This window comes from Aspergillus pseudonomiae (assembly GCF_009193645.1).
Source record: "Aspergillus pseudonomiae strain CBS 119388 unplaced genomic scaffold BDV37scaffold_8, whole genome shotgun sequence".
Taxonomy (NCBI): domain Eukaryota; kingdom Fungi; phylum Ascomycota; class Eurotiomycetes; order Eurotiales; family Aspergillaceae; genus Aspergillus; species Aspergillus pseudonomiae.
This window is the reverse complement of record NW_022476000.1, coordinates 211,552-235,102: the sequence shown is the minus strand read 5'-3', so window position 1 is coordinate 235,102 and position 23,551 is coordinate 211,552. Positions and strand designations below refer to the sequence as shown.

The 23,551-nt window shown below is 47.9% G+C and overlaps 9 protein-coding genes across 9 annotated transcripts; 6 read left to right on the top strand and 3 right to left on the bottom strand.

Annotated features, from left to right (window-relative positions):
• Positions 1–723: 723 nt before the first annotated feature.
• BDV37DRAFT_206515 (uncharacterized protein) lies at positions 724–2,756 on the bottom strand. The gene has a single exon (XM_032079933.1). The coding sequence runs from the start codon at positions 2,490–2,492 to the stop codon at positions 1,026–1,028; it is 1,467 nt and encodes a 488-aa protein (XP_031945314.1). The 5' UTR covers positions 2,493–2,756; the 3' UTR covers positions 724–1,025.
• Positions 2,757–5,284: 2,528 nt separating this feature from the next.
• On the top strand, positions 5,285–5,885 carry BDV37DRAFT_206485 (Zn(II)2Cys6 transcription factor domain-containing protein). Its single transcript, XM_032079932.1, has 2 exons — positions 5,285–5,630; positions 5,687–5,885. The coding sequence occupies exons 1-2, from the start codon at positions 5,445–5,447 to the stop codon at positions 5,777–5,779; spliced, it is 279 nt and encodes a 92-aa protein (XP_031945313.1). The 5' UTR covers positions 5,285–5,444; the 3' UTR covers positions 5,780–5,885.
• On the top strand, positions 5,608–8,689 carry BDV37DRAFT_239632 (putative C6 transcription factor (NirA)). Its single transcript, XM_032080984.1, has 3 exons — positions 5,608–6,758; positions 6,814–7,182; positions 7,242–8,689. The coding sequence occupies exons 1-3, from the start codon at positions 5,992–5,994 to the stop codon at positions 8,392–8,394; spliced, it is 2,289 nt and encodes a 762-aa protein (XP_031945312.1). The 5' UTR covers positions 5,608–5,991; the 3' UTR covers positions 8,395–8,689.
• A 22-nt stretch (positions 8,690–8,711) lies between these two features.
• Positions 8,712–10,531, bottom strand: BDV37DRAFT_206459 (serine/threonine-protein phosphatase). The gene is made up of 3 exons (XM_032079931.1): positions 10,435–10,531; positions 9,110–10,367; positions 8,712–9,031 (listed from the first exon to the last, which is right to left on the bottom strand). The coding sequence occupies exons 1-3, from the start codon at positions 10,449–10,451 to the stop codon at positions 9,029–9,031; spliced, it is 1,278 nt and encodes a 425-aa protein (XP_031945311.1). The 5' UTR covers positions 10,452–10,531; the 3' UTR covers positions 8,712–9,028.
• Positions 10,532–10,895: 364 nt separating this feature from the next.
• BDV37DRAFT_239625 (uncharacterized protein) lies at positions 10,896–11,897 on the top strand. Its single transcript, XM_032080983.1, has 2 exons — positions 10,896–11,021; positions 11,080–11,897. Exon 2 carries the CDS (start codon positions 11,154–11,156, stop codon positions 11,541–11,543), a length of 390 nt encoding a protein of 129 aa, XP_031945310.1. The 5' UTR covers positions 10,896–11,021; positions 11,080–11,153; the 3' UTR covers positions 11,544–11,897.
• alg3 (dolichyl-P-Man:Man(5)GlcNAc(2)-PP-dolichol alpha-1,3-mannosyltransferase) lies at positions 11,887–13,492 on the top strand. Its single transcript, XM_032079930.1, has 3 exons — positions 11,887–12,106; positions 12,173–12,696; positions 12,755–13,492. Exons 1-3 carry the CDS (start codon positions 11,986–11,988, stop codon positions 13,349–13,351), a joined length of 1,242 nt encoding a protein of 413 aa, XP_031945309.1. The 5' UTR covers positions 11,887–11,985; the 3' UTR covers positions 13,352–13,492.
• Positions 13,478–13,947, bottom strand: BDV37DRAFT_279358 (putative eukaryotic translation initiation factor eIF1a-like protein; the record flags this gene model as incomplete). The annotated part of the gene is made up of 2 exons (XM_032086320.1): positions 13,478–13,583; positions 13,637–13,947. 2 exons carry the CDS (start codon positions 13,945–13,947, stop codon positions 13,478–13,480), a joined length of 417 nt encoding a protein of 138 aa, XP_031945308.1.
• Positions 13,948–17,648: 3,701 nt separating this feature from the next.
• Positions 17,649–20,419, top strand: pkcA (protein kinase c). Its single transcript, XM_032079929.1, has 6 exons — positions 17,649–18,377; positions 18,436–18,831; positions 18,893–19,306; positions 19,395–19,932; positions 20,134–20,223; positions 20,286–20,419. The coding sequence occupies exons 1-6, from the start codon at positions 17,819–17,821 to the stop codon at positions 20,341–20,343; spliced, it is 2,055 nt and encodes a 684-aa protein (XP_031945307.1). The 5' UTR covers positions 17,649–17,818; the 3' UTR covers positions 20,344–20,419.
• A 1,500-nt stretch (positions 20,420–21,919) lies between these two features.
• Positions 21,920–23,504, top strand: BDV37DRAFT_279356 (uncharacterized protein; the record flags this gene model as incomplete). The annotated part of the gene is made up of 2 exons (XM_032086319.1): positions 21,920–22,808; positions 22,879–23,504. The coding sequence occupies 2 exons, from the start codon at positions 21,920–21,922 to the stop codon at positions 23,502–23,504; spliced, it is 1,515 nt and encodes a 504-aa protein (XP_031945306.1).
• Between the last annotated feature and the right edge of the window lie 47 nt (positions 23,505–23,551).

The window sequence follows — 23,551 nt, the reverse complement described above, 5'->3', positions numbered from 1 at the left end:
CCTATATTGAAGTCCTTTCACACGATCTCAAACTGTTCCTTAAACTGTTCCATAGCTAACATGCTATCCAAGAAGACGAAACTTACCTTATGACGTTCCTCAAATAATAGGTCCGAATAAGTGCAGTATTAGATACTGAGAAGCGTACGATTTACTTCGAGTTTAGCGGTAAATTTCAATCAATGAATCCCAAAGTCCCATGATAATCACAATTAGTTATACTTCAATGTTTCCACGTTCCCTCGGAGCTGGGCAAAGTAACCCAAGATTTGGAAGGATTCTATTTCTCCGATACGACCATTCCACGTTAGGACGCTCCTATAATACAGAGCATCCGTCTCTCACTTCTCGCTAGTCTTATCTTGGTCAGAAGCACTGTAGCCTGTAGGCAGACAGTGACTAGGGTATGTACTGGTACTAAATCTGTAACCCTGTCGGCGTATCGTAATCACTGACGGGGGTGGTGGCCTGAACTTCCAGGGATGATAAGTACGAGACATGGTGGTATTTTATTCCTCGAATCTATTTGGCTTACCTTATCTTTCTTTGGTTGCTCTACCGCGTGATGGAAACCTCGGGTCAAGTGATTAAAAGAGTAATGACGTTGATTTGATTGCTCAGAAGTTTAATCACGCTCATGTGACGTTATGAACCCACGGCATGTCCATCGATGACAAGCCCTTTCAATCTGATTCTTTTCGAACTTGACTTTCTTCCCCATATTGTGGAGTACAGGTTTGTAAGCAAGTCTGGTTGGTCTTGACCATCCAAAGATCCCTGAACGCCTTCGCTCCAGTCTGTATGCCCAAAATGCAAAATGTAGGTCGCTCAATATTTACAATAGCCAATATAGCCCAGAGAACTTAAGAACACACACACAAAAGAAAATAAAAATAAAAAGACAAAGAAAATTGAAAAAGAAAGTGAGATGCGAGAAAAGGGGAATCATCGCACCATGCGTTGCGCTAATGAAGGGAATATTCCAATGCCTCCTATATGTGAACTGAACACTAAGAGTGTGGATATCACATGCTGTCAGCGGAGATCCCAACCCATCTAGATGGAATGGCATGTTCTTCTTCGTCTTCGTAATAATCGTAAGGGCTGTTTCGGGTTTGATTGTCCTTGCGAGGTGGTAGCCAAACTCGTGCCCGTGTAGGAATGTCGTCCCGGAGCTTGCCGCTGCGTCTCATGTTCATTTCCATAACGACTGTGCGCAAAAAGTCACTGTTTTCCCGGGGTTCGCGCTGGCGGGACATCGGTGGGACCTCCGGATCGAAAGGAGAAGAATATCGACCACGACCCTTCGACCCCGACAAGTGGAACCGACTCTTTCGAGAGCCCCGTTTTCCCGACCGGTGATAGGTCTGCATCTGCACGGAAACGGGGCAATTGCTAGTGTCAAGGTTTTCATGTGGGTGCTCCTGATAAGCATAAATTTCTGCGGGTGAAACCGTAACAGGATTGAAATAGCGCCGGAGCGCCGGAGAAGGTGGTTCGTTCATGGGCGGAGGCCGACGGTCATCCGTCATCTTCGGTGTGATCGTAAGAAGAGACCGAGTGAGGAAATCATCGGGCTGAACCGAGGGCGTAGCGAACGTTGAAACTGTCTGTGCCGCAGATTTTATTGCTCGCAGTGACGCAGTGAGGTTGGACTTGAAAGTGGACCCTAGCCGTGGGAAGGATCGAGATGGTGAAGATTTCGCTGGAGTGCTGTCCAGGAAGGCAGGCTGCTGCACAGCCTCCCATTCGGAGTCTGATAGTTCGTCCTCTAATAAGGGATGGTCTAAAGCACAACTTTCATACTGCGACAGGCGTAGGTATCGTCTCTCGCACGGGCTTCGTTGGCTAGAAGGTGTAGAGGGTATGGGAGACCCAGATGGCGACTCGAATTCCGCGTCCAACGATGGGACCGACTCGATAGACAGAGAATGGGCGGATAATGATGGCGCTTCGCTATCGCTATCACAATTGCTTCCACTCGCGAACCGGTCATTATCTTCAGGCGGGCTAAGGAGGATGTCGAGCATGGTGTTGCCCGTACTCTCCATTAAGCTATCATCTCTAGACTTGACACCTTCTAACAACAACTTGCTGAAATCTTGTACATGATTGCCTTGGGGTATTTTTCGAGGCTCTCGAGCATTGCGCTTGCGTCGAGGCACCGGGATGGCGGTGGCTTCCAATATCGAAGCAATAGAAGTAGGTACATGACGGTCACCCGAGGCTGCCGACGATGCTCTATGGGTAGTCTTTGCACCTCTGAGAGTCTTTGGACCCTTTCTCGCAGGGTCTCTCTGCACCGGGGTCACCCGAGGACCGCGTTTGGGGGGGATAATGACTGGGCTGGTGTGTGGGCTTTCCTTGTGAAGCTCGAGGCCTGAGACGTCCTGCACAGCAACAAAGTCAATCTCGGATTTCGAGAGTTGACTTTTCTTCCCATCGTGCAGGGGAGAGACGGGGCTGAACAGAAAGGCCCTAGGAACCATCATCTTCACAGTTTATAACCGAAGTACAGTTGGTTGGCAAGACGTCCCAGGCCAGACGAGGCACTCTGATCGAGTTTCTGAGCGAGATACATGGATGAATGGTGGGACGACGAAGGAGAAGGAAGAGAAGCGTCCAAAATGGAAACTCCTCCTAGGGAGGCAGTCGAATAAATATGCAAAATATGTCAAGGGTGCTGTGTTGGCAGAGGGCGAGCGGCAGTGTCAGCCAAATGAAACCCAATGCGGGAAGCCGCCCGGATGTGTATGCAGGCACGCGACTTTGCGGATATTAATGGATACTGATCACTGTGATCGGATCCCGGCGGTATGTTTCCCAGACGAAACCAAAATAGAGGAGAGTTCAAGTTTAAGAAGATGGATATCCCCCCCGGGGAATGATAGTAAGATGCGAGCAGGAGGGAAGGAAAACAAAGAATGACCTCAAGACTTGAGTGCGATAAGAGAGTGACGGTAGGAGGATCGGCTTTAAGGTTGACCGTAACTTCGTTTGGATAGGGTAATTTCCAATACCTATTTTCGATACGTAGAGACTAACTTGCCAGGGTTAAGCGTGAGACAGTGAAGAAAAAGAAAGAGTGAGGCGGGATGGCTGGGTTTGGGTGGTAAGGACAGACAATGCCGAGCCCCGGAAACAGTATGGTGACGCTCAAGTGCGGTAAGGCCAAGGCGCCCTAGTGGGCAGTGGAATAAAATTACAGAGCGCAGTGGTACGACGCGCGTACGGTATGTTCTCGAAGATCCAAATGCAACTTCGCCAGCAATGTGGGTTGGGTACAAAGAAGCCTTCAGGCGCTCCACTTGGAAGTTCCATCTTCCAGGGTTACGTAAAACTGTATCGCTTTCTATTGTTTCAACCTTCCCCAGTTAGGTAAGGTTGTTATGGGAGGCACTGACTAAATCTACCCAACCACCTAACAATCAATAATAATAATGATAATAATAATAAAATAAATAATACAGAGATAGATCTATTTTTCCCCCTTTCCCTTCCTTTTATTTTTTTTGTTTACATTATTTTACTTCTGTGCGATGGAGAACTGAGCACATCTTGCACAATAAATGTAAATGGTACTGTGCAGAGTACTTAATTCTCCATACCATCCGAACTTCGCTCTCGAATAATTAGGTAGTCCCTGAACATCAACCGTAGCCGAGCGCCTTCATGATTGGTCTCCCTATATTGGACTGCATGGTATGCTACTCGGTAGTGCTCCCTTGGCACCAGCGCCTATGCAGGCTTTGCATATTTATCAATTCGATTAATTGGTTCAGGGAACTCTGTATGAGCTGGTTTGTTATTGTTCTGACTCTTAAAAGTAGTAAAAGAGTAAAGTACGGACTGTACAGTCAACTGATCAACTAGGAGTTTATGATATCGGTTGAGTTATGATACCATTGCCTGACTAACTAATCAAATAATCAGCGGACATTACCAGGGCACTCTAATTATTATTATTATTATTATTATTTGTTTTTTTTTTTTTTTTGTTTTTTTTTTTTTTTTTTTTTTTTTTTTTTTTTTTTTTTTTTTTTTTTTTTTTTTTTTTTTTTTTTTTGTTTTTTTTTTTTTTTTTTTTTCCATCCCTGTTTCAAAAACAGAGGCAAATGATAAAAATACTTCTTCTATGGCATTTTTCACCTCGGTTCCGGAAGCATGGATGCCGATTCAATTTACTGGAACTCCCATCCCATGGCACTAAACCAGATATGGTAAAGGGACTTGGCATCAGGTAATAATCTGTATTGGGTGCATAAGATCTTCATCGTGCCTTTGTTACTACTCGTAGTTTTTCTAAGCTGGAATACGATGCGTTGTCGGTGTGCATATGTTGGGCAAGAGCGGTAAGGGAAAAGTTGGGGTTTCAAGCCATGTCCGGAGAGGAATCTATCTCTTAGAAGACCTCTTTTGTTGGGCCCTGAGAGGCGTCGTACTTTGTACACCAGAAAAATCACACGGGATGTGTAGGGAGATATCGGGGGTACAGCACGGAGTACGTAGTATGTAGCTATTCTTCATATGGGTAAAGTTAATAGAACAAACTGAGGTCATGTACAACTTTTGTTCAGATTTCCAACTTTTCTTATAATACAAAGCCGCTGATTGGTGAATAGACTTGTTCGGAGGGTGACGGATAAAAGGACTACATCCATACAGGCACCCACGTAGCCCTAGAATCAGGGGGTTGTAGGATATATATCGAGAGATGAGACAATCCCTAAGACACTCATGAGTGAGCACAATAAATGTACTAATAACAAATGAATCGACCGCAAAACAAAAATGCGATGAAATGACATGAAAGACGATGTTTATCTTAGTCAGCGAAGGCGGTGACCGCTTATCGCGCGATTCGCTCTCCAACCCAATGATTCAGAATGAATTGCTGCCAGAACGAGAGCCTCGATGGATGATGGGCTGCAGGAAGCTATTAGTAGTCTAACAGCTACTAGTATCTATCGTGCCTGATTGTTCTCTGAGCGTCATCCTAGTCCAATCATCGTCTGCGCGTCTCATCCAGACACTTATCTCTGTCAAGTCCGAGCCGACACTGCCCTGCAGGTCCCGATAGAAATCCCCTCTATCGACGGCTCCCCGCCTCCACTTGCGGGTCATTAGCAGTCTGGGGGCGACCTATCTCATTCCATCTACCCCCTTGAATGATCTGTGCTCATCGATCTGCGTGATACTGGACAATTGGTGTTTGCCCATCCACACACTAGCCGCCGCGCCCTGTATAGCTAATGCGCCCATCACAAGACTGGGATCTCTGTGCCGTGCCCTCACTACCAGCAACATAATCTGCAGGTCGCCTCTTGCCTACCTCCAAGACCCCGTGGCATCCATTCAAAATCAAAGCACCAAGTGCTCTCCCCACGTCCGATAAGTATGCTCCGCTCTGACCCCACGCTTTATCCGAACATTCTTGGGTGGACATGACCAGCATGAACGAGGGCTCTACGGAGAAGTGGCCAGAATTGGCCATGGAGTCATCAACATTCAAAGTACCTCGAGGAAAGTCGAGTGCGCGGCCCCAAACAATGAACACAGATAGCGGCTCTACTTCCAAGAGGCGCTGTGTCAGCACAGCCTGTATCGCTTGTCGCCGAAGGAAATCGAAGGTACAGGAGCTACTTCCATTGCCTACATCAACTTCACATCTAATGTTTGCTCCCAGTGCGATGGCAATCTACCCAGCTGTGCAGCCTGCTCCTCAGTATACCATACGACCTGTAAATTTCACCTCATCAACGAAGGTGTAACGCGATAGGCATAACTAACTACGTCTTAGGCATTTATGATCCAAATTCCGACCATCGTCGCAAAGGGGTGTATAAGAAGGACACCGATACGCTACGGACGAAGAATGCGACTCTATTGACCTTGATACAAGCCATACTGAACTATGAAGAAGAGGATGCTTTCGACTTGGTGCGGCAGATACGATCCTGCGACAATCTAGAGGATGTAGCACAGTCGATCATGGGTCAGGAAAGGGGATCTACGTCCACTTCCAGGGATCCCGTACCTAATGGAGATTATGACCCCACACAGGCAGATCAATTTGAGTCGGAATTGGCTGGAAGGATGAGTGGTCTTATGCTGGACGGCTCTCGGAAGTTTATTGGCGGCACTTCGAACCTCATCTTTTTGCCGCCCGGGTCGGAGCTTTATGAATATAATGCGGACTTGGAGGGCCAGAGTGTCGGTCATACACACGATCGCTCCATTACCCGATGGACGAGAGTCACTTCGGATGAACAGTTACTTAGCCACCTCATGACGATGTACTTCACATGGCATTACCCTTTTTTCACAACCCTCTCAAAAGACCTCTTTTATCGCGATTATGTTCATAATGTTTCCGGCCAGTATTGTTCGTCCCTGTTGGTCAATGCAATGCTAGCTCTTGGCTGCCACTTCAGCTCTTGGGACGGGGCCCGGGAAGACCCTCAGAACCCGGCGACCGCAGGAGATCACTTTTTCAAGGAAGCAAAAAGGCTTGTGCTCGAAAATGATGAACATGCAAATGCGAAACTTTGCACGGTGCAAGCTCTCGCCCTCATGTCTGTCAGAGAGGCTGGGTGTGGTCGTGAAGGCAAAGGCTGGGTCTACAGCGGCATGAGCTTCCGTATGGCATTGGATTTAGGGCTAAACTTCGACTCAACCAGCCTTGGAGCTCGCAACCTTGATGAGGAGGAGGTTGACGCACGGCGAATTACTTTCTGGGGCTGTTACCTCATTGACAAGTACTTCCCCCTGCTACCTTATATAGATGCTAGAGGAAATGGCTAACTATCATAGATGTTGGTCCAATTACCTCGGTCGCCTTCCTCAACTGGCGGCTACTAGCGTGAGTGTACCAAAGATTGACATTCTGCCCAACGAGGAAGCAGAATTGTGGTCTTCCTACACTGATGCTGGGGCGAGCCTCGAAAATACACAACCATCACGGACCAGAACGGTGGCATTGCAAATATCCAAACTGTGTGAGATCAGCGGTGATCTACTCGTGTCTTTCTATGATCCAACCCCCCGAGATAAACCCCTCTCGAAACAGGTTGAACTGAAGAAGCTCAGCGAAATTCATACGAGGCTTGAGGCATGGAAGAAAGACTTGCCGAAAGAGCTAGAGCCAAAAGAAAGGCTGTTACCTCAGGCTTTGCTCATGCAGTAAGCTGAAAATTGCCTTTCCTTGATATTCTGTAACACGAATACTGACACAGTTGCAGTATGTTCTACCAACTGCTCTTCATACACCTTTATCGTCCTTTCCTAAAGTACACAAAGTCAAACTCGCCTCTCCCCCAACACGTCTCCCCCCGTAAGCTGTGCACGCAGGCTGCTTCCGCCATTTCAAAGCTGCTCCGGATATACAAGCGTACCTACGGGTTCAAGCAGATCTGCAATATTGCAGTATACATGGCTCATACCGCCTGTACCATCCACCTGCTCAACCTCCCGGAAAAGAACGCTCAAAGAGACGTTATTCATTGTCTCCGGCACCTCGATGAAATGGGCGAAAGCTGGCTTTGCGCTCGACGGACCCTTCGAATCCTGGATATATCGGCCAGTAAGTGGCAAGTCGAGTTGCCTCCAGAGGCGGTTATCGTTCTCGAGCAGACACATCTGAAATGGGGTTCATGGGGTTCATGGGACCAAGCATCATCGCCCTCCACCTCTGAACAGTCTCCATCGTCTGTTGCAGCTCAACCTCAACCTCCTGCAACAATCTCAAACAGTGTACCGTCGCCTGGCCAGTACGCTCCCACAAGTGAGCCGGGCGATCCTTCATTTCAAGGCCCTTCCAATGCACTTGGATCTTTAGGCACCCAGTATGCGACAGGGGTGCCGATTCCCACTTCTTTGTCCGCCATGCGAGCAGCTCAGCGGTATTCAAGTGCACAGCTGCCACGAACAGATGCCCAATTACCAGAGCCAACATACCTGCGGCCTGTATCACATGCTTACGGCTCAATGCATCCTGTTCCTCTCTCTCAGCGTGACTCATGGTATGATCCGAAGGATGCACAAGGTCGGTCACTAGGTACTGGTCAAGATATTGCATCCACATCAAGCGCATCTCCAATGACTGGATTTGGTACGCCGGAGAATTTAGTTGAGGAAAGCCAAGATTGGTGGTTTCGGGATGCGAATGCGTTTAATCCAGGATATGAGAATTGGAAAGAAGGCTGGAACTCTACTATGACTGGGATGACGCCCGACTTCCGCTTCGTCGGGCAGGTATCCGGGTCTGACAATACCTCCAGGCCTGAATCAGTCAGATATGCTGTGGGATATCCTCCTAATATAACACAATCGGACGAGAACCCCGCTATCCCGAGATACAATGATGTAGTTTATCCGAGAAACTACCAGTCTTGACCTCTACGGCATTTCTAGGTACGACCTGTATTATGACTTATCATTTGGGATGTTGGTTATTTTATGATTTTAATGAGGGTACGGTCTTTCTCTTTGTTATCTTCATGCTCCCTTTCCGGTGTTTGTAAAAAGACGTATATATACTGTACAGGTTACGAACCTCTTTCGTTTTTCAGGGTATTATCTGGCACGATTTTGTATAATTTTTCTCTATCGAGGTCCTTGCTGCACGAATGCTCACCGTATACATCAAGTTGTCCGGAGCCGCATGGATATATCCCGAGGGTGACTGAAATCTTATATTCAATGTAATAATTTATGCTAGAAGTTGCGTTGGTGATAGCCTCCAGCAAAGAAAAAAAGAAACAGTACGTCCGAGATATTGAATAAATATCACCCTCTAAGATATGGACACTTCGACCTCAATGGACATATGAGTAGACAGAATGGATCGTTCCTCGCTTTCAACAGATCATAAAGGTAGCTCCAAGGTTCAACTTCGAATGCAAAGTATGCTCAACAACACCATACTTCTAGAATCATGGCTGGGTCTTGAATAAAAGAACTGGTACGGGCCGGCCTATATAAGAATGTAGATAGGACAGAAAGGAAGTGAAATTATGCGTCAGTGGTATCACTACTGAACTAGTTAGAATGCGCGAACGAGCAAGTCTACGGTTTGGCACGATGTCTTGGGCAGAAAAGGGAGACATACCAGGAAATAATCTGCAACAGGCTTTTTGGCGGGCATGCCCCTTGTATCCTGCGCAGCGGCTTCAAAAACCCTGTACCTTCTTCCGGGACTCCTCACGCCTGGCTTGTCGGTCGTCATAATGCCGTTGCTCCGTCCGTAGTCACCATTACTCCTAGTTACCGTACCCCCGTTGCTTGTGTCTTCGCCGAGTTCCAGAATGGATGCCACGTTTCCACATCGATAGCAGTAGTTGGGGGCTGACCAGACAGTGACGATCCCGCCGTCGAACATCTCCTTATAGCCCTCCATCACAAGCTGATGGGCACGCGCAATCAGGGAAAGGTCGTTTCTGTAGTTAAACTGCTTCACGATGTCCCCGCCGAACAGGAACCCGGCACCGCGCGGGCTCAATCCCCAGCCGTCAATTTCATCAGGGTCCGACCATAACAGGTCGCACATGGCACCTTCATGGGGGACTTCTTGTTTTCTGTCGATTAAACGGATCTTGTCGACTGTGTCGATGAGAGGGGAGAGGCCGCCGTGCACACAGAGGACTGCTCCGGTTCTGCTCGAATAGCTACCCGCGCCTTCTCCCGAGGCACCTGTGCCGGGCGCACCTGTTCTGAGGGGTGCCTGGCTTGGGATATCCCCCATGTTTCTAGTCTCTGTTGATGCATCCGACGAGGCACCCTGTCTTGGTCGGTATGAGCTGTATGTGACTTCTCCCTTCGAATTCAGTACTTCGGTCTCCAGCTCTGCGTCGTCGATCGGCATAGTGGACTGAGTAGAATCGTTCATAATGGGCCCTGTCGGTTCAAGTTCCGAACTTGTTCCAAGAACAAGGGCGCCTAGCGCCAAATAATCGAAGACTTCACAGCAATAACGCCATACGTTGGCGCTGCCATATTTCCGAATACACTCGTCATAGAAGCCATAGACTGTTGTGATTTGGCGCGACTCGTGATTTCCACGAATGAGGGTGATACGGTCTGGATAGCGCACTTTGAGGCAGAGAAGGAGGAGGAAAGACTCAAGGGAATAGAATCCGCGATCGACAAAGTCGCCCATGAAGAGATAGTTGGTGTCGGGGACATCTCCTCCGACTCTGAAGAGCTCCATCAAATCATGAAACTGGCCATGAATATCGCCACAAATCGTGACTGGCGCATCTACACAAACAACATTTCCTTCTTCTATGAGGAGCTCTCGCGCCTTGTAGCAGAGTTCACGGACCTGGGTTTCGGGTATCAAGCGACAGGCGCGTAGTTGGGCAATCGCCCTACATCACAGATAGGAGTTAGTTTCGGCGTTCCTGGAGCATGTAAAAGAATTTGTCCATCATGTACCTATCGAGATCGCTCATGGTGAGTTAGCGCAAAAGATAGAGACTGGGAATGGATCGATAGGTGAGTCGAAGCAGAGGGGTGGTCGGTGGGTCCTGACTCCAGCGAAGAGTCGGGGGGAGAGAAGAAGCCGAGTCGGTTGAGCCTGGACAGTCCAGGGAGCAAAAAGAATGTCTACCGTTATGTTGACGGCAAAAGAGCGATCATTTTCTTGTTTGATGCAGCATCCAATAAGAGAACACGACAGGGGATCTCCAAGACACTGGGCAGGTTCGCTGAACTGGGGGAGGTTCTTTTTCCGTGGCGCGCCAACAAGCTGACGGGACTCTCGCGGTTTGGCGTCCGAGTGACCCCCAGCCAATCAGCGTCGCCAGAGATAAGATTAGATCTGATCGCCAAGCCTAGTCCGAATTCTTCGTCGAAGTCCTTCCCAGTGGACGTCCGTTGACTCCGTTGACTCCGTGCTTCGGTCTCCCCCGGCCTACCCTATACTCCTTTCGCTCTCCCCACTACCATTGGCGAGGCCATGCCTCCCTTCTGGGCGACTCCCTCATCGTTTCTTTAATCCGCCTTGAAGTGTTCCTCGCAAGGTGTGTCAATTGATTCCTGCCCCATTCTGGTCCCTCACTAACGAGGAGTTTCACACAGTGAAGTCCTTCCATGCCGGAGTAACACTCAGTGCACTTGAAAACACACAGCTTCTCCCCTCAATTATCATCAATATGCCGCCACATCTACATCCGCGGTCGCGGTCGACGTCCTCTCTTTTCGCAGCCACTCTTCTTGCGTCTCTTTTCGTTGTCGGCCTGCCACACCTTTTCCCTTGTCCTGCTCCGCGTCGTACCCTCGCCGATTCAGAGATGCTTGTCACTGCAGATGGGCAACAAATCCCCCGAATTCGAAGGAGGAAGAGGAAGGATGCCGAAATGCTTGGCCCAGAAGGAAATGCCCTCGCCCAGACACACCAAACACCTGACGAAGTGTCAACATTCCTGCAATTGGAGGAGGAGGCTGAACGATTGGCCAAGGCGGGAAGAGAGTGTCCTGTTCCAAAGCCTGGCGGAGTTCTAGGCGAATTGCTTGGCTTCTCAAAAGGCGTCAACGAAAATTAGAGGAGCCACGACGCAGATGTCAACGGTCGAGCCTTCCTAGCCACGAGATGCAAAGGAAGGTGCTGTATACAAGCGGGGGCTGTGCCATTACGAGAGATACATTATGAATTGGGTCGCTGGAATGTTGGACCTACTGTTTAGAATATCTATTAGCATTGGGTCATGCCACGGAGGCACCAAACTCAATGCCAACAATATACCCATGTACAGATAGTCATCTGAAGCCATGATGCACAATGGCATTTTTATGTCTACAACTTGACTCAATCAATTTTTAAGAAAGCATCTTTGATTTCTCTGTCTCGATTGCGCCTCCCTTGCTTCGGGTCGGTGCTGTTGCAACGCGACGTATCTGGAATAAAAATCCCGCTAAGCCGGAAATGGTCAGATATCATTGGTTCTCCCGCCTGAGGCCACATGCAATTCTGGCACAACATCAACGATGGAGTTGAAGCGCTTCATCCACGAACTGTGCCTGGACCCCAGGCATACAAAATGGATTGCACCGCTTCTTATCGTAGGCGATGCCTTCCTATGTGCTCTTATCATCTGGAAGATCCCATGTAAGTTCTCTTTTTTTGGGCCTGTACTGTGATCATTGTGGAGCTGACCGTTGCGACTACATTTAGATACTGAGATCGACTGGACGACATACATGCAGCAGATAGCTCTTTACATCTCTGGTGAACGTGACTATACCCGGATCCAGGGATCCACTGGACCCCTTGTATACCCAGCCGCCCACGTATATAGCTACACAGCACTCTATCACCTAACAGATGAAGGCCGAGATATTCTTTTCGGACAGATATTATTTGCTGTCTTCTACCTTGCCACGCTAGCGGTTGTGGTGGCTTGCTACAGGCATTCAGGTGCTCCTCCATATCTGTTTCCTCTTCTTGTCCTTTCCAAGCGGCTCCACAGCGTCTTTGTTTTGCGCCTTTTCAATGATGGCCTTGCGGCCTCTGCCATGTGGATAGCGATTCTGCTCTTCCAGAATAAAAAATGGACGGCCGGTGTTACAGCTTGGTCTGTTGGGGTTGGCATTAAGATGACCTTACTGCTCCTTGCGCCAGCCATTGCGGTGGTAACTGTGCTCAGCCTTTCCCTCGTCCCGAGTATTCGACTTGGAATTCTAGCATTGCTCATCCAGGTACGTATGCTTTACTCAATCAGGGAAGTTAAGCTATGGCTGACTTACAGATGTTTAGGTTCTACTAGCGATTCCCTTCCTACAGGGTAACCCTACAGGATACGTCGCGCGGGCCTTTGAGTTGACTAGACAGTTCATGTTCAAGTGGACTGTCAATTGGAGATTTGTGGGTGAGGAATTGTTTCTATCCAAACAGTTCTCTTTGGCCTTGCTAGCCTTGCATATTTTTCTGCTGGGATTATTTGTTGCCACAGGCTGGTTACGACCGTCGGGATCTAGCCTCCCTGGCTTCCTCCGGAACCTCCTCCGAGGACGCCAACGCACCGTGGTGCTTTCCAAGTCTTTCATAATGACCGTGATGCTGACATCGCTTGCAATCGGATTGTTGTGCGCAAGGTCCCTTCATTACCAATTCTTTGCCTATCTCTCCTGGGCTACGCCTTTCCTTCTCTGGCGGGCTGGGTTCCATCCGATCCTTATATATGCGATCTGGGCGTTGCAGGAGTGGGGTTGGAACGTCTATCCAAGCACCAATGCCAGTTCTTCGGTCGTTGTCTTCTCACTTGGCGTTCAGGTTTTCGGTGTCCTCTTCAATAGCAGAAACGCACTGAGCCAAGGGCCCCCGAAGCGCAACAGAAAGGAGCACATCCAGTGATAATAAGCCACGTATAGGCTGCAAATTGATCGTTGCCTTCATTGATTTTATCGCTTGGTCCTCGTGGTTCACATTAGGCGTAAACGCACGTGCATTGGATGCAGAAATCACCATACGTCGATTAGTTCAAGCATCGGAGTCGTCCGAGGGAGGCATCTTGCCCATATTTGACTCTTCCTCCTCCTCTGAATCCGATGCAACAACGGTAGATTGCTTGACAAATTCCTTTGGCCTGTGAAAGATAGAATCAGTAAGAGTACAAAAACAGTGGTTCGATCGATTTACCAAAATGGAGCCTTGCGCCAGGCTTTCTCATCCCGAACAATATTAACAATCTCCCCAGCAAGCTTGTTGTCCCGGTCCTCAAGAGCGTTGGTGTCGACCACGACGTAGGAATTGCGTTTCATCCAGATTCGTGAACGGAAGCGGGAAGGTAGCTCGACCAAAACCGTGTCTTTTGATGGCAATTCGACCACATATAAATTGTTTCCCATTGCCTTGATGACTCGCGCGATTTGCTGACCTTGTTGGAGCTCGTCTGGAGGAGTCAAGGTTTCTTCTGCTGTTGCGAGAACCTTGCGCCGTGGTGGTGCCATGGTGGTCGATTGCAATTGGGTTCTCTTTTCTTGGAGCGTAAATCGTCGCAATGTCTGAAATACTGTCTCGTATGAAGCAATTGCTGATCAGATAAGCTGTGATGAGGGGTAGTCTAGTTGGTGTTTCGATAGTGGAGGGGTAAAAAAGGAAAAAAAAAAAAAAAAAAAAAAAAAAAACACAAAAAAAAAAAAAAAAAAAAAAAAAAAAAAAAAAAGGAAAAAAAAAAAAAAAAAAAAAAAAAAAAAAAAAAAAAAAAAAAAAAGAACCCCCGTTGTGTCAAATTAACATGTGGGGAGTTTCTTGGTCACCCGCAGTGGATCTCTTTGGCATTCCCAACCCTTGCTGCACCTTCCACAATTTCACTGTTGCTATCCTCGGAGACCTTCACGGCATTTTTTTCTTTTGATACGAGGGACTTCCAGTCCCCCTTGTATGGGCTGGAAAGACATGTTACGCAGCGTATGAATTATATGATCTGAGAGTAATTTAAACTGTTCTAATAATCAAACAGTTCAAGCAGATTAGACACCTTAAGTACCTAATTTAGACAGATTAGATAATCTAGATCAGTATAAGTAATTTGAGTGATTTAAATAGTTGAAGCAGGTGAAGTAGAGAAAGCAGATGAAGTAGGTGAAGCTCCCTCCAAATACTTCCGTGCAGTTCCCTGTAGTTTGCCAACCACCACCAAAACCATATATTTTCCCAGACGGTCTAGCCATTCAGATGTGAACGACTATCCGTGTCCAGGACTCATCAACAATGTCCTTTGATCAGTCCTGACCCTGATCAACGCCTAGTCGTCGATGGCTATGACGTATATATTCCTCATGGTCGTGAGATTTTATAATAACTCAAAGAAATAACCTCAGTTAACTTGGATAGACACTATACATCTGAGTGATGAGCCAATTATCTGACGATTACCCTTCCACAGTAATCGTGCGCGTGAGAGCATATTTACAAAGGATATACAGGCCCGAGGTCAAATATGCATTTTCTCAAGGGTCCGAAACCATCGCGCGCATCTGTGTACTAGTACTTGGAATGGCTGGGAGGCTGCGCATATATCCCCCCTCGAGAAGGAAAGCTATTGGGTGGCACACAATCTCAGTCGATGGATTGCCAATGCCGACTCAGGCAATCACTCTTCGCCCATCGATTCAGTCCAAAATAGCTTCCTTTTACAAGCCAATCTCCATCAAAAATTCGATACTTATGAGATTTCTGTAAATCCTGATGCAAGTGATTTTATCTACTATATTAATATATAATAGATACTTTACTAATTCATTTAAAGGATCGTTACAAGATTGTGTCATTTGAAGTTGATCAATTCAACAGGAGAACCCATTCTTGAGCATAACTTCAACCCTGGTGAGGATATGATGAGGACAATATTAGAAGGGCCATATCCAATCGAGCGATTGGAGATGGAACTTTCTTCGAGATTGCAAGAATGGGAACGAACCCAAACCTGGATTCGGTGATGCGCTTGCTTGGTGCGCCACATGACCATCTGATGCATCTGTATACTGCAAGGGGTACTCGATCAGATCTGTTATCTCTTGTCATCCAACCCACTTTTCCATGGCAATACCATTCTCGGACGCAGAATTTGCACGTTTTGCTCGTGAGATATTATCTCATGCCTATGGAAATGCTCGAATATTGACCGATAAGAAAAGTAGTTGGTGGTGCTAGTATGTAGTGTGACCAATTAGTAGTTTGCGATCCTACAGATATATGACGAAATGCAGACTGTCTCCGTTGATGGCTCGTATATCTGTTGGGAACACTAGACGAGGAAAAGGAAGTAAAAAAGAAAAAAAGAAAAAAAGAAAAGAAAAGATTAAAGCAAAGTTCAGGGCAATTAACGGTCCTACTCTATGGATTTGAAGGTAGCAGAGTAGGGTTAATACTAGGAGTAGTTACGGAGTACTTCAAGTTGTATCTGCCAGGCAATCTACGCCCAAAAAGGAAATAGACAGGGCAAGCTGGGGTTGACCCAGTGTTCTGTACAGACTCCGTAGTTACAGCATACCAGATGACAAAGACGAGTTTACTTTCCAGCTGGAACACAGTCTCCTCTGCCGTGAAGAAGGAATACCGCAGTAGAAGCTTGTGAAAGGGTCATTGTTTGCCACCACCTGTCAGACAATTTGGTACAACAGTCCCCTTGACTCGGGGCAATTCGCGTTTCAATTTATTTACATCATTGTTTGTTTTCGTCAGCATTTCACTTCCCGAGACATTCTTTTTGTCTTTTGTCTTTTGTCTTTTGCCTTTTTCCTTTTTCTTTTTCTTGAAGTTCTGCAGTTTCTAGATAGAAGATAGTACTAGACTAGTACTACCTGACCCCGGCAATTTGAAATACTCTAGACTCGTCCGCATGTTTACTGGATGACTAGTTACAGTACTTTAAATCCCCTTGGACACACGTGCCCCCCATCGGATAAAATTACCCAAGGACTAAGTTATTTGACTTGCCCCTCCGTCCCGCGACTTGCCTGAGGAGTAAATGCGGGCGGTAAAGCAAAAACAACGAAGAAAGTAAAGCCTGGACACCAAAACGTCAACCCACCCTTCCCCCCGAAAAAAAAAAAAAGGAAAGGATCCCAAAACAATTTTCCCTTTTCTGTGTGCTGTGTGCGGTGACCAGAAACTCCATTGCTGGAATCAACTCTTCTAGCTGTCCCACTCTTCACTCTCTCTTGCCCCCCCCCACACTTTCGCAAGTAACCTGCGGGCATTGACCGAGAGTGACTGTCTGGCACGGCTCGTCATCGTAACGGGAGAACCTGTCTCACCATTTCCCGAGTAGCATTAACTTAACGGGAACGTTGACTGTCAGTCCCGTTGCGATTTATTGATCATCCATCCCCCTCTCTTTGGAATAATCTGTCAACAAAGTACCCCGCGGCGACCGTTTTCTTCCCCTCTAGTACCCTTTGCCTGCTGGCTCTATTTCTTGTTATTGATCGCATTGTTGTCCTCCCAGTTGGAATAATTCGGAACGTCGGTCGTCGTCCCACCCCCCTCTCAATATGGACGGGGACGACCTCATCGCCTCGGTCTACCGCAAGATCGAGCGGGAAAAGGCCCTGATCACCGCCGCGTCCAATATGCGACAGTCAACCGATAATCCCCTCGTGCAGCAGAGAGTCGACGCGAACATCCGTGATGGTCGGAAGAACATTGCTTACTTGGAGGAGAAGATGAGAGAGTTGCAGCTACGTCGAGATGGAGGATCCCCTACGGATAAGCGTCTCCCACCTGAACCAGGCGCAGGACCAGCCCCTCCTCCGAAGGACTATGACGAGTATGACGCCTCGGGAGCTTACCCGCAAGGAGGATCTGGTCCTATGCCGTCGGGTGCTCCCTTTGCAGATCCCCGGCCTTTCGCTCCTGTTCCCAAGGCTCGGCCGAATTTTACTAAACTTGGTATGCTTCATCTGTCGCTCAGTGCCGACAGGGGCCTTGCAAGCTCCCAACGTGTCTAACTGACGCTGTGCTATATTCAGACTTGATCAAATATGATACCCCCTATCTCGGACCTAAGATCCAGCTCATGTTGTCGCAACTCGAGTTCAAGCTGAGTGTTGAGAAGCAATACAAAGCGGGTATTGAGAAGATGGTTCGTCTGTATCAGGATGAGGGTGATAGAAAGAGCCGCGCAGATGCCGAGGGCCGGCGGATCGAGAGTAATCAGAAGATTCAACTGCTAAAGCAGGCCTTGAAGCGATATGAAGATCTTCACGTTGACATTGAACCGACAGACTCCCCGGACGGTATGTTCTTTACACACCGGTGACCGCCGCGTAGGAGCTAACAGCTTGTGTTCTAGATGAGAGTTTGAACACACCAAACATGCGCAAGCCACTTACTGGTCTTCTGACGTTGCGTATCCAGGCGGTTACTGATGTAGATCATGCCGCCAGCTCGAGGTTCTCTCGGGGCCCCGAGACTTTCGTCATCATCAAAGTTGAAGACACTATCAAAGCCCGTACAAAAGCGACGCGGACCGATAGGTGGCAAGATGAGACCTTTACTGTTGACATTGATAAGGCAAACGAAATTGAACTTACCGTGTACGACAAGTCGGGTGACAGGCCCACTCCGATTGGCATGCTTTGGGTGCGCATCTCCGATATCGCCGAGGAGATGCGTCGCAAGAAGCTCGAAAGCGAGCTCAATGCATCAGGTTGGGTTTCTGCGGATAAGATGGAACACGGAGGTTCGTCGGGGCGGCCTGACACCGCTGGACAACCAGGATCTCCGCATGCCCCGGGCTCCGCGGGGCATCTTGGCCCCCCTGCTCAGGGTTATGCAGGTGCTCCGGGTGGAGCGCCCTCTTCTAACTCAGTGATGATCGAGTCTTGGTTCGCATTAGAGCCCGTGGGGCGGATCCATCTGTCGATGAGCTTTGGTAAGCTTCTATGGTTTATGTATTATTCTACGACCGGGTACACTAACCTGTTGTATAGCCAAACAATTGAAGGATCGACGACCGTTCGATATTGGTCTTAACCGACAGGGTGCCGTTCGTCAAAAGAAGGAAGAGGTCCACGAAAAGCAGGGACACAAGTTCGTCACTCAACAATTTTACAATATCATGCGTTGTGCTCTCTGTGGTGATTTCCTGAAATATGCTGCCGGCATGCAATGCGCCGACTGCAAGTATACGTGTCACCGCAAGTGTTACCCGAAGGTCGTTACCAAGTGTATCAGCAAAGCAAACTACGAGACAGATCCAGACGAGGAGAAAATCAATCACCGTATTCCTCATCGGTTCGAGGGCTTCTCCAACCTCTCTGCCAACTGGTGCTGTCACTGCGGGTACTTGCTCCCATTTGGACGTAAAAGTGCCAAGCGATGTTCAGGTATATTCTCCGAACGAACCCCAGACGGTGTATATGACATAGATGCTTACATTGCTCTTAGAATGTGGCCTCACTTGCCATGCCAATTGTACTCATCTTGTACCTGACTTCTGTGGCATGTCTATGGAAGCTGCGAACCAGATCTTAGAAACGTTGATCCGTGCTAAGAATCACAATAAATCCGCTTCTGTTAGTTCTGGTCTCAGTGGCCGCACCCTGCGGCCAGGTGGCCCGCCTCAAACCCCTCAGGATCCTGCTCTTGCATATCCGCAAAAACCCGTGGAGAGCCCATATGGGCTACCTCAAAGAGAGCCTTCTGCCGAAGCCGTGAGCGCTGCAACTAACTCGTATATACCACCACAGTCTCCAACGGCCGCACAGCGACAGCAAATGCCGCCAAGAACGTCATCTGCAGGTCCTGCCGCTGCTGCTGCCGCTGCCGCCACAGGCATGCGCACGCCCCAACAGATGCCTAGTATGTTGTCCTATGGCCCTTCCCCCACCCTTCGTTTCCAATCTATGCTTCTGGAGTAGAATGGATTGAGCTAATCACGGAGAAGCAGGTCCGGTGCAAACACAGCCACCTTCCCACGCCCATTATGATCCTGCCGCGTATGTGTCCTACCAGCAAAGCATGGCGCCCCCGCCGCAACAGCCGATGCCGCAGAAGGTCGCGTCGCCTTACGGTGTACCTCCACAACAGCAGTCTGTGCCAGTAATGCAACAGCAGGTTGCTGTAAAAGAAGATGCTCCACCTCAGCAACCCAAGGTCAGGATTGGCTTGGATCACTTCAATTTCCTGGCTGTCCTTGGTAAAGGTAACTTCGGAAAGGTCATGCTGGCCGAAACCAAGAGCACCAAGAAGCTTTATGCTATTAAGGTGTTGAAGAAGGAGTTCATCATTGAGAACGATGAAGTGGAGAGTACCAAATCTGAGAAGCGTGTCTTCTTGGTTGCTAACAAAGAACGCCATCCATTCCTTCTCAATCTCCACGCCTGCTTCCAGACAGAGACTCGTGTGTATTTTGTCATGGAATATATCAGTGGCGGTGATCTAATGTTGCACATTCAACGCGGCCAGTTTGGTTTGAAACGAGCACAGTACGTTCTTCTAGCATCCGAGTCCTCTGCCCAACCTTCCTACTCTATTATGTGGAGATTAATGCTGTTAATACTAATACAACACGCAGGTTTTACGCTTCAGAAGTTCTGCTGGCACTCAAATATTTCCATGAGAACGGTGTCATATACCGTGATCTGAAGCTCGATAATATTCTACTGACACTGGATGGCCACATCAAGATTGCAGACTACGGTCTTTGCAAGGAAAATATGTGGTATGGCGCCACCACAAGCACATTCTGCGGAACTCCCGAATTTATGGCACCTGAGGTAAAGCCCAAGTACCCTAGGCATCTTAGATACAGCCATGGTTGACTGACATGTTTTCACAGATTATTTTGGATAAGAAATACGGTCGAGCAGTTGATTGGTGGGCATTTGGTGTGCTGATTTATCAGATGCTTCTGCAACAATCTCCCTTCCGTGGTGAAGATGAGGATGAAATCTATGATGCCATTCTTGCCGATGAGCCGCTGTATCCAATTCACATGCCCAGGGATTCCGTTTCGATCCTTCAGAAACTACTCACTCGCGAGCCAGAACTAAGACTTGGCTCCGGCCCAACCGATGCCCAAGAAGTCATGTCTCATGCCTTCTTCAGGAATGTCAACTGGGATGATATCTACCACAAGCGCGTCCCTCCACCGTTCTTGCCGACCATCACCAGCCCCACAGACACAAGCAACTTCGATCAGGAGTTCACCAGCGTCACACCTGTTCTGACGCCTGTGCAATCCGGTAAGCAACTATCCTCAACCCCTTTTTTTTTTTTTTTTTTTTTAATTAGCGCTAACCATGACATGTTCTATCTCCAGTCCTCTCCCAAGCCATGCAGGAAGAATTCCGTGGTTTCTCCTACACGGCAGACTTCGCCTGATCCAAATCTATATTTAATGGTGACTAATGCCCCGCAGTCATCGCAGTTATTACGCATCTGTTCGACGTGGACCTTGGATTCTTTGTTTCTCTGCCTTCTTGATTGTTACTGCCTTCGGCACTTTTCGCACTGGAAATGTTCAATAACATACCCATGAGAGTTTTGAGAGAAGGTGTAAGCGCTTTTCTGGCTTTTGCGAGTGCAGATGGAATGGAATGAGTAATTTGGTCTGAGGTTGTTTTATCCTATATCTCCGCAGCATTCTAGGCTGTTTATTTAATTCTCTGGAGGGTTTACTTTCCAATCTCGGAATGTAATTCTTCCTTGACTGTTCGCCTGGAATGTGCCCTACTCGACTGTTACACCCATTGGGACTCTCCATTCTTGCCCATATTTGAATGTAATACGTCGGCATACTGATTTGATTGTCTGTTCCTAAGCGTGTAGCTGATCGGGATCACGAAGCATGACAAACAAGTCCCATGACCACAGCTGTCCCCTACTACTAGTACCTGCCAAACATCGACTCTTTACCCTGTCTCTTTCTAACTTGTGTTACTGCAACCGTGGAGCCCCTCTTACACACTGAAATGGACACACCGAGGACATGATAGGTATGACTTCATTTTGTCCTCATTGTAGTCCATAGCACCAGTCTGCAACGCCCTTTTCCCGCTACGAATTCTTTGCGAAGTATCAACTGGCCAGCTTCCGGACAAAGAACGGTATCTAAAGAATAAAGGGTACTAAAATAAATGTTCTGTGTCTGATTTCTACAAGACTGGTCTGAAACGCTGCAATTTATATTTTGACTCGCATTGACACGCCCCGAAAACACTCAAAGCCCCATCTTCTCGAGGTAAATATCAGTTATCGATGCCCTGTGGGAAATATCTCTTACTCTAATTACTCATGTGGTCACACAAGTCTTCTTACTGCGCTCTCCTCATTACGATACTTACTACTGCCAGTGTAATAAAGGCAGATGAGTCTTCCATCTCCTCGGCCGATCCATTGAGATAATACATTTGAAGACATTTGGTTGCTCCTGTTTATATCTATCAAATGAAAACGCGCGGATCTTACGATATGATAGCAGACTCAGATGGGCTCAATCAACCTTTGAATTCGACGACTCAACCTCCCACTTCTAATAAGACCAAGGCCAGAAAGAGAAAAATCTCGGACCCGAAACACACTCCAAAGTATGACACTGACAAAGACGAAGTCTCCACAGGGCTTCGTACACCAAAACAAACCCCACGGAAGGAAAAGAAGATACCTGATGACGCTTCCAGTCCAAAGAACATCGCATCTGGCCAGTCTTCCAAGAGAAGGAAGCTTCACAGTCAGCCGGATAAGCTGGCTCATTCTCTCCCTAGACTCGCTCGTGATCCAGTCGAAGAGACAAAGCAGACTAGTGTCAATACAAATGCATGGCAGTATGCGAACTTACTGTTTGAGGCCGGCCTTTCTATCTTTGCTCCCACGCGCGATATCTTGACGGCCACACATGATAACAAACGGTCTATTCCTGAACCAGCTGGGAGTATATCTTCGCCTTTGTCAAAACACTTGGGGAGCACCGTAGTCGATAGTCAGAAAACTATAGCATCAAAGCGGCTTATGGTTCAGAAGAGAAGCCATTCTCGTAACACAGTCCCCTCCATACCCCATATAAAAGAAGAGATATTTGACGATCCAAATCTCCGTGTCTCGCAAGCTACAAACTCGTCTGTTGTCTTGAATCTTTCTGTGGAGAAGGCCAGGCGCTGGGCTGACGCAATCGACATTCCTGAAGGTCTTTACAATGAAGAAGAGAAGGATCTCTTTTTCCGGCTTGCCATGCGTGGGTTTGAGCCCCTTATACCAGACCAGTGGAGGTCCGACTTTCCTACCCTTCCATATACCCTGTTTTCCGATGCAGAGGGCGACTCAGGGCCATTGATTCACACATTCAAAAGTTCCAATACTGATGGTGAGTTCATGGCTCTACTCCACTTGCGTTTTCTTCTCACTATACCATACACTGCTAAAATATAATGCAGCAATGAGATCTCTCGCAGCTTTGTTTTCTCTTGGAGGTCGCGTGAGGGACTCTAGGATTCTAAAGAAGGATCCCGAGACCTTGATCAAAACTACCATCAACCGATACTTTCGCTGGGCCTTGCGCGATACTGGCATACACACAAAGCCCGATGCAATCCCCGTACATGTGATTTACGCCCAAAAGAAAGGGGAAACCACACTTGATGCTGTTAAAAAGCTGAACCGGCGCCTACAAGTACTCTCCAGCCGACACCGCGAAGCGTTGAGTGTGGCAGCCCTAGATGGAGGTCATGGCTCGACTAATCTTCAGCCCAATGGGGAGGGTGATGGCTATTCTGGTCCTTCTCCAATTTATCCGCTTCTCATTGGATTTATCATATGTGGTCCCATAATTGCAATCCTAACTCTCGGCACTGACTTTCTAACAACAACTAAGGATATAGATAGCAAATATATCTGCCAGTTTGACTTGGAAGATGAGGGACACGATGTCTGGAACTCACTTGCGGTCGCTATTGCGGTTATGAAAATCCGGAAAACCATGATACAACTTGCAGATAACGGCGTAGGTGGTGTTGTTAGGCTACCTTTAGGCACAGAGTCAACCTCGGATGTGGATATCTAAGGATATGTGACGACTATGGCTTTGTTCATCCGAGAACGGTTCGATTT

Excerpts from the sequence above, each read along its gene's own strand:
- BDV37DRAFT_206515 (XM_032079933.1), bottom strand. The coding sequence starts at position 2,492 with ATGATGGTTCCTAGGGCCTTTCTGTTCAGCCCCGTCTCTCCCCTGCAC.
- BDV37DRAFT_206485 (XM_032079932.1), top strand. The coding sequence starts at position 5,445 with ATGACCAGCATGAACGAGGGCTCTACGGAGAAGTGGCCAGAATTGGCC. Across the intron at positions 5,631-5,686 it reads GTCGCCGAAGGAAATCGAAG|TGCGATGGCAATCTACCCAG; the intron begins GTACAGGAGCTA and ends GTTTGCTCCCAG.
- BDV37DRAFT_239632 (XM_032080984.1), top strand. The coding sequence starts at position 5,992 with ATGGGTCAGGAAAGGGGATCTACGTCCACTTCCAGGGATCCCGTACCT. Across the intron at positions 6,759-6,813 it reads GGCTGTTACCTCATTGACAA|ATGTTGGTCCAATTACCTCG; the intron begins GTACTTCCCCCT and ends TAACTATCATAG. Across the intron at positions 7,183-7,241 it reads CCTCAGGCTTTGCTCATGCA|TATGTTCTACCAACTGCTCT; the intron begins GTAAGCTGAAAA and ends ACACAGTTGCAG.
- BDV37DRAFT_239625 (XM_032080983.1), top strand. The coding sequence starts at position 11,154 with ATGCCGCCACATCTACATCCGCGGTCGCGGTCGACGTCCTCTCTTTTC.
- alg3 (XM_032079930.1), top strand. The coding sequence starts at position 11,986 with ATGGAGTTGAAGCGCTTCATCCACGAACTGTGCCTGGACCCCAGGCAT. Across the intron at positions 12,107-12,172 it reads TATCATCTGGAAGATCCCAT|ATACTGAGATCGACTGGACG; the intron begins GTAAGTTCTCTT and ends GACTACATTTAG. Across the intron at positions 12,697-12,754 it reads TTCTAGCATTGCTCATCCAG|GTTCTACTAGCGATTCCCTT; the intron begins GTACGTATGCTT and ends ACAGATGTTTAG.
- pkcA (XM_032079929.1), top strand. The coding sequence starts at position 17,819 with ATGCGCAAGCCACTTACTGGTCTTCTGACGTTGCGTATCCAGGCGGTT. Across the intron at positions 18,378-18,435 it reads CCATCTGTCGATGAGCTTTG|CCAAACAATTGAAGGATCGA; the intron begins GTAAGCTTCTAT and ends CCTGTTGTATAG. Across the intron at positions 18,832-18,892 it reads AAGTGCCAAGCGATGTTCAG|AATGTGGCCTCACTTGCCAT; the intron begins GTATATTCTCCG and ends CATTGCTCTTAG.